Below are 8,255 nucleotides of genomic sequence, written 5' to 3'. Positions count from 1 at the left end.
TCACTCCAAAATCCCACTGCTGCAGAACAAGATGTAGTTTTAGCCCTGGGTCTCTTGTTGGCTGCACCTGTCCCTTTCTGGTGGAAATACAGCCATATTTACTCAGCAGCCCGCTGGCGAGAGACAGGTATAACAGGAGAGAGGTGATACCTACAAATCTAAAGCAGAAACATTTGGCTCAGAGGTGCCTTGTCTTGGGACAGCATTGTTCAGTCCTTTGCCACATCCACAGACATTCCTGTGTAACTTTTAAAGCACCCATTGAGCTTTCCAAACCAGTGCTTCAGCAGTATCTGAATAAACAAATCCTACTCTTGGTACAGTAAGAGCCCAATTTCCCTCCCATCCTAATGACTCTATTGTACTTATGGACACCCACACCCACACCAATAAAAAGAACATTGGAGTGGGCAAGGCATGCAAGCATCTGAGACTGACCAAACCATGGCTCTGCCATAAAACAACTTCCCTTATACTTACGTGGTACGATCACACCCTCTCTCCGCCAGGCCCTGGCCTCATGGAGTACACAGGACAAATAATGCTCATTGCGGGGGGGGGCCACAAAATGCCCCTTAAACTCCTCACTTACTCTTTTCACTAGCACCACTTTCCCTGTGGCCTCATGCTCTACTTCCGCATGACTTCCCCATTGCACACACAGAGACCGCCGGTAATTAGAGCCAGGGAGGGAGCAAACATCCTAATGAGCTTTACAGTCCAGTTTGACACCTTACTGGACAGCCTAAATGATGACTGCCTGCAGGAAGGGGGAACTACGTTTGAGGGCCCCTAGGCTTCCTCCCATCTCTGGCCTGTGTCCCTGCAGACACCCACCCCGGGCAGGGCCCCTGGAAAACGAGGAATGTGCAGCGAGCAGCTAGGAAAATGTTAGCCACCAAGTCAGCCCTCCCGCTCTCAGCTGGGAACTCTGGGGTAGAGACAGGGACGGGCCCTCTCTCCTGGCAGCTCAGCAGCTCTTACCAACAGCAGCTCCTTCTCCCCAACAGCTCTGCCCACAGTGACCTTCCCAACCTTTTTGCAGAACAAAGCTGGGGCCTCCCTGTTGCTTCAGTCAATCTCTTGTTCCCTCCCAAGTCACTGCCAGTCTTGGGCACAGGAGCAGGCAGAGATCCTCTGAACACTCCCACAGCCTTCGTTGCTTCCCAGGCACTTGTGTACAAAGAAGCCACATTACAGGGGCAAACTTCCATTCAGGAATGCTAAGATAACTGCCAGCTGTCTGAACTTGGAGGAACAGCTCCTGGCAGGGGCTCCATGTCCCACACACAGTCCCTCATCAGAAGCAATCCCTGGGTTATTTATTAACTCAGTCATTGTTGGGGCCACAATGAACTATAAATAACAGCCTAGGGAGTGGCACGTAAGTCCAATTGGCAGAACTTGGCTCAGTCCTAGCTGCTGTTTCTTGCTTTGCTGATCCTTTTGTAATGGTGCCACTTTTGCTCTGCACTGTTTCGTAATTTCAAACGTCATGGGAAAACAATCAGTTCCCACTCCCTACACTGCAAAAGCTGGGGCTGAACCCACAGTCCTCCTGGGGTCACTGTGTTTCAGGCACAGAAAAGAGAGTAAGACTTCTTCTCCTTGCAGTGAGGCAGAATGGGAAGATGCTCCCCAGAAACAGTTAATAAAAAAGAAGAGCTGCTGCTAAACAGCTTTCCTTTGAAACTGGGCAGCCTCACACTTTGCTTTTCTTCTCGTTAGCAGAACCAAATGGTCAGATTAGGTGAAGCACAATGTGAGCACAAGCGCAGCACAAGCAACCAACATGGCCAGCTTCTTGCACAGGCTCCCCATTCACTCAGTCCCTGCCCTGGCACTACCCCCCTTCTATATAACCTGATGATTTATCTTTCCATGTGACAGAAAGGCAGAACTGGGTCTTCCGCCTCAGACCCTACTAAACACAACACAGCACATTTCTGGTCTTGCTGTCATTATACTGCTATTTACATTTATGTGCACTAAAGCTGGAAGTCTTGCTGCTACAGTAGCTCCCCTGGGATCAGCTTTGACCTCTTAGTTACTGCCTTGGACCCCACCGTCACCTGAACAGCTCTCCTTCAAACAACTTCATCACTCAGTAACTAAGTTACAGCACAGAGATGCTTAATGTTTGATTACATGAGTTAATTCTCTCCTTATATAACCCTCCCTCCCTAACCCATGAATTTGGAGCCTGATTCTTACAGACACTTCCCTACATGGAGCTCATATGCACCTGCAAAGATCAAGACACCTTTAAGAAGGATAAGGCACAGAATACATCATACTTTCTTGGGATGTAGGCAATTGCAATTCCAGCTCTGATATTGCCAACGCCCTTCACACAACCACTACCCAGGCAACCAATTCATTTCCATCTCCCCAGATCTGATGCCATTTAAACTGGAGAGATCAGAATAAAGGATATGAATATATCTCCAACATGCAACACAGCAATAAATATAAATGCCCAAGCTACTGTGGGATTTTATCAGGGCTATGTTGCACTGCAGTAAAAGATCAGGAATTTGAGCTAGTTTTTTCTGGCCTGTCACCTGACTTCATGCTGATAATAGCAATGGGCTGTGCTATATAGATATAACCATTTGTTTGCTTGGTTTTTGTCAACAATGTCAACAGCTAAATTACTGTTCTGATAAAGACACTACGTGATATGTTTTAGTCTCCATGACTCACTGAGGACATCAAATGGTTTGTGAATCATCATCATCAGCTATCATCCAGTATGATTTACATCATTTTAGCAAACTGGAATGACATATCACACGAGTGAACTACAGACCAGCAGGAGTGTTCAGATAAGCCGCAAAACCTCCGTGGCCAGAGCCCACACTGAAAAAAGCTGACTGGTTCCACATTTTGGAGAAAAAAAAGAGGAAGAAGGGACAACAGTGTGTCAACAGTGTGTTCCCTTCATCTGATGCACTGAGCACTCTGCTTGTGTGACACTGGAATGAACCTTCAGCCAATTATTCACCAAAGCACTACCTTTAAGAAGGGAAAATTAAACAATGCTGGAGTTTCCATGGCAGAGGTTTTACTCTGCCAAAGATGGAAGGCTGGAACATCCCTCATCGCCAGCCTTTTCTTACTATTCACTTTTAGAAGCTCATCCAGGAAGTCTGAGCAAAGGTGGATCAAGGCAAGAGACAGCATAGAATTGTCCTCATATAAAGCAGTTGCAGTTTACAAAAAAGCAGTTAAAGTATTTCTTGGAACTGTAAAAACTACTTCCTAGCAGAACTGGTAGGTACAGAATGATACCTTACCCTCAGCCTGTAGTACAGTACAGCCAAGGTTAACTATTAGGCAAGCTTCATTAAACCTTTCTAAATGGTGCTGTTTGCCACCATTATTCAGATGCGTAATTTCCTTGTAAAGCAAGGGAATTATTACCCTGGATATCACTTTTTAAATTATATGCATTAAGTTACTCTTCATGGCCATACTTAATTACTCTTCAGGACGTTGCTCATGCGATAAAGAGAATGACACACAATACTATCACTTCTGCCCCTGGACAGACAGGTTGATTTTATGGCTCTTATCCACAGGAACTGTACAGTAACGGTTCCCTAACTGGTTTTACATGCATTCCTCTTCCAGCACTTAGCTTTCACACTATGCCTACAGTTTCAGGAATCTTCAGAATAATTTGGTTAGTGTTCATTTAAACTCATCTCACAGCCTCATCCTTTTGTAACAACCTATGCTGAACAGTGTTGCATCTCCTAACCTGCAAGTGACAGCAGGAACCTGCAGCCCTGATGACTGACGCATGCCAAGTGCTTCTTTTGTCTATGAGGCCTTCTGGACAAGGGATTCTGATGCAAATACCAAGTAACTGTTGATCATCACAGCAGGAACATGAGCTGACTGCTTTCTCCACAAAGATGAAAGACTTTGATCCTGTTCCTACAGAACTCCTGAAAACTTCCCTAAGAAAAACATGCTTGATCTCGCTGCTTGCGCCAACAAACTTCCAGGGGGCTTCAGTGGACATGGACTCAGGGCATCACAGGTCCTCCCCTACTATTTCAGGTGTTCATGATCAGATGCAGAACAAAAAGTCTCCTGTGGCAGGGATGACTCCTCACCAAGGTGAGGATTACGTCTGTATGTTTGTACTTCCCCTGAACTGACATAGCACCACACGGTATCAAAGGAGTACTTGCACTACAATGAGACAGTCAGCCAAAATTTTCTAAGATGAAAAGCGTTCTCTCAGCTAAACTTCACAAGAGTGGCATCTTTGGGACACCAGCTGGATAACGAGTATTTAAGGGTTTATTCTTGCCTACTTCCACTTTCACCCACGCATCAGGGCACTCTGACACCACTGGGGCTGCAACATTCCAACTTTGCAGTTTCCTCAGCTTCCCATGCTGATTCTCAACAACATACTGTTCTCTTTAGCTCCACACTTGGGATTGGGAATTGCTTTGTCAACAACTATAGTGCTCACTATACCAGTTCCTCATACAGAGGCCTGCTAGTCACAGGAAGAAATGAGCCTGTAACACAGGAAAAAAAAAAAAAAAGAAGAAGAAGAAAAGAGAATCATGTAGTTCTCATTCTCAAGAATGTTTCTCTATTTGATCAAGAAGCAAAACAACACCAAAGCCCAGGTTATTAAAAATCATAAATGAATTCAATGTTTCACTAGAGAAAAATCAAAGCCTTTTGTGACTGGATAGGATATACATTTTGTCAGGCCATCTCCTCTCTAGAAAGCTGCTTTATTTAACATGGCACAATTGTAAATTTCACATCAGCTTGGTGGTTTGGGTTTGCAAAACAGAAATGTCTTGAGAAATAGCAGATAAATCAACAAATTCTGAGAACTCAAATTGCTAGATTGCTGCAAGAATTCTTGTGAAACATCTGTATTTGTCCTTCTGTAATACATAACCAATGTCTAGGTGTAGGAAATACAGCGAGCAGGGTTGAAGTAATCCACTGATCTGATTATGCAGCAGAGTTCCTGACCAATTGATCTTAAACTCATTTCACTTCTCAGAGATTGTTTCTTCTCCTTTATAAACAACAATGTTCTGGTCCGTTTCATACACTTTGACTTTATAAAGAGTTCCCATGGGCAGAAGCTTCTTGAGGTTTTCCCAGATGAATACTGCAACATTCTCTGTGGTGCTAAGAGCGAAACAGGAGCAGATTCAGAATTGACAGCAATGATATTTGAGGAAGCTGTACCCAGAATGGGCCAGCAGGGATGCTAAAGGCCACAGGGAGCCACGGGGGCAGCCTTCGCAAGATGACAACACCCTGAATGTAAGTGGGGCTTGAACCATTGCCAGCAAACATGGATGAAACAAGGTCTAATTAACAGGTCATATCTGCCTCCCCAAGCTGTCCACAGAGCAGGCTCATGTGACAAGTGCTACACTGCAAAAGGCTCCTCAGGTGCGAGCAAGTGGTGCCTTCCTTGGTACGTGGGATGGGCAGCTGCCCCAGCAGCCCTGCTCCTCGTCTGGCACAGTGAGACAGGCTGCATGACAGCAGGGCTGGAAGGCATGCAGGGCACCCAGCACCTGACGTGCACAGCTGTGTGCCACAGGTGTGTTACACACACAGGTATCAAGGCTGCTCTTTCAGATATAGGACTAAGCCTTGAAGACTGTTCTTTGACTCTGCAACCAACGCCATGAGGAGTTCCCATCACCCACCTCACAACCTCAGCAAAGTATGGCACATCCTTATCCAGGTTTTTGTGGTCAAGCGGTTCCATGATTGCCTCCTGCAGAAAGAAAACAGTGACATCTTGTCCCAGCTGGCCAGTGGACTTGAGGATCAAACTACCATGCCCATGGGACTGGAGCAAGGCGACAGTATGTAAAAAAGGGATAAGAGCCCTATACTCACCTGTTAACTTCCTAGCTGGAGACACGGTACTGCCTCACATCACATTGCTAAAGTATTTTAGTCTTAAATCATTCCTTAATTTCTTCTTTATTTTCTACCATCATCAACACACCATGTCTCCACCCTGGTACTAGACAATTGCTAAGCTCTAACCAATTCTCCCAGGGGATGTGTAGGAAAATAGTGCTATTACCTGCATATATTCTTTCAGGTCTGTCAGGTTTATTACCATTCCTGAGACTGGGTCAATCTGCAGGGAAAACAACAGGGAGATTAGTAGCCTAGCTACATGTCCTTATTACCAAGGCTGCCGTGAGCCTGTACAAATCAGACTGTGAATATCTGTGTGCTCAGGACATCTGAGCCACAAGAAAAATACCTTTCCACCTTCACGCACTGACTTCCAACTCTACTCCTGCGATGTTCCCAAAGGCTAGCTACAGCACACAAACAACTTCAGTGGTTCCACTCTCTCATAAAACCTGACACCAGGGAGGAAAAACTCACTGAAACACTGAGTCTTCAAGCAACAGTGTAGCATGACCATAAGCAGGAAAACAGGCATTAAACTGCTGCATTGAACAACCAGGGACAAAACAGAGACCAGCCTGGGCTCAGGGCATCCTTGCATCCGGAGAAGGCACAGCTCCAGGAACAAAATCAGGTTGTGTAGTTCACAGCATATTTGGGGAATGTAGAAGGAAGAAGCTTTAAAATTTTAGTTTCAGATCTGAATAGAAACCCCCTTTCCTATGAACCGGAAATCCTCAAAAAGTTGTTTGGAAAACATCAAAACCAAAGTGCTATCTAAACAACTCTGCAGAATACAGAGAACAACAACGGGATGAAGGGTGAAAAACAACTGCAAGAGCAGAATTTCCTTTTACATTTGCAGCAAAATACCTTGATAAAACAGGAGACAGAATCAGCTACTGGAAGTGCTAAGTCTCCCCGTGGCTCAGTAGTCATTGAAAGGTGCCCCACAGATCTGCCCAGAGCCTAAACACTCTGCAGTGAGGCTCTGGCAGACTAAGTTATGTGCCCAGAGGATGATTACAAACCTTGGACTTAACTATGGTCACCTGCAAATCCTTGTTAGAGGCAAGGTGAATAGGACAGTGATTACAGAAAAATGTCTTCTGTGGTGATGTGTAGAGTCTCCACAAACACCCTGGGAAACCTAGCAACTGAGCTAGAACTTCACTACTGTGGAAGACGGAGACCTACCTACCCTGCCACCCTAAGGAATGGAAAAAAAATGTTGATTGCACTCACCTCTCCACGCACGGTGACTATAACTGAAAAAAAGAAAATAACAGGTCACAATGACACCATGAACCTAACCACAAGGCACACTACTGATTAGGACAGACAACCCATTCATTGCTGATTCACAAGGACCGGTGCAGGTTTCCCAGCACTGCTGAGACACCTGAGAGGCCCAGCTCTCCCATGCGTTATTCTGCATTCAAACCAGCCTGTCTGAGAGCAGCCTCTGTCCATGACTACATGTATAGGGATGGAAGTCAACTCCTTACCTTTATAGTTGTGTCCATGGCCATTTGGATTGTTGCATTTCCCAAACAGCTTCAGGTTTTCTTCATCACTCAGTGATTCACTGTGAGAAATACAGACACGGCATTTCAGGATCCACTACAGATGCTCACGGCTTCACTTCAGCTGTGATTGCTTTCTAGCTCTTCCATCTATTCAGTCTCCCCAATTTAACCCACTAGCTTTTCCTTCTTAGGAAGCACAAACAGAACTGGAGGAGTATTTGGCCAAGTACATGTTGTTGACAACAGGGGTTTTTTGCTGTAGTTTTGTATTTACATACGCCGGTTTCATAACAGCTGCCTAATACCCCTGCTGTGCAAACACTAACGGCTATTCACATATGAATATGGCAAAATCACTTGGGCTCCTAGGAGGAAGCACCTGGAGCAAACTATGCATACTATTATTAACTAACAAAGCTTAGGGAGCTTCTCCAAGGAGTATAAAGGACAACTTCCCTCTCTGAATCTTTCCTTTGAAGAAACTGAAGTGCCTACTCCGAGGAGTATTTCAGGTCCAGGCGCTCTTTAGGAATACGTGAGTTTTGAGAAAAAGGTGACAGATTAGGGGGACAGTGGGTTGCTTACAATCTGCAAGCATAACTCATCCCGTTGAAAACCGACAGTTCAGTTCTCATCAAGCCTAGTTCAGCACCGATGTTTAAAATCAGGACTGGCTGCAGAAAACGGACTAAAAGAAGAGGAACCGCGAAGCGCTCGACAGCAGGCGCGCACAGGCGCACACCGGCTCCGGAGGGGCGACTTGCAGTGCGCTCACGCAAACGCCCC

At 45.5% G+C, this 8,255-nt stretch overlaps 1 protein-coding gene across 1 annotated transcript; it reads right to left on the bottom strand.

Annotated features, from left to right (window-relative positions):
- Window positions 1-5,039: 5,039 nt before the first annotated feature.
- PTS (6-pyruvoyltetrahydropterin synthase) lies at window positions 5,040-7,528 on the bottom strand (the record flags this gene model as incomplete). Its single annotated transcript, XM_009700561.1, has 5 exons — window positions 5,040-5,181; window positions 5,715-5,785; window positions 6,104-6,160; window positions 7,186-7,208; window positions 7,449-7,528. Coding segments are annotated over 5 exons (373 nt in total), but the record flags the coding sequence as incomplete, so codon positions are not given.
- Between the last annotated feature and the right edge of the window lie 727 nt (window positions 7,529-8,255).

The sequence above is a fragment of the Cariama cristata genome, unplaced genomic scaffold (assembly GCF_000690535.1).
Source record: "Cariama cristata isolate BGI_N322 unplaced genomic scaffold, ASM69053v1 scaffold31345, whole genome shotgun sequence".
Taxonomy (NCBI): domain Eukaryota; kingdom Metazoa; phylum Chordata; class Aves; order Cariamiformes; family Cariamidae; genus Cariama; species Cariama cristata.
This window is presented reverse-complemented; position numbering and strand designations above follow the sequence as displayed.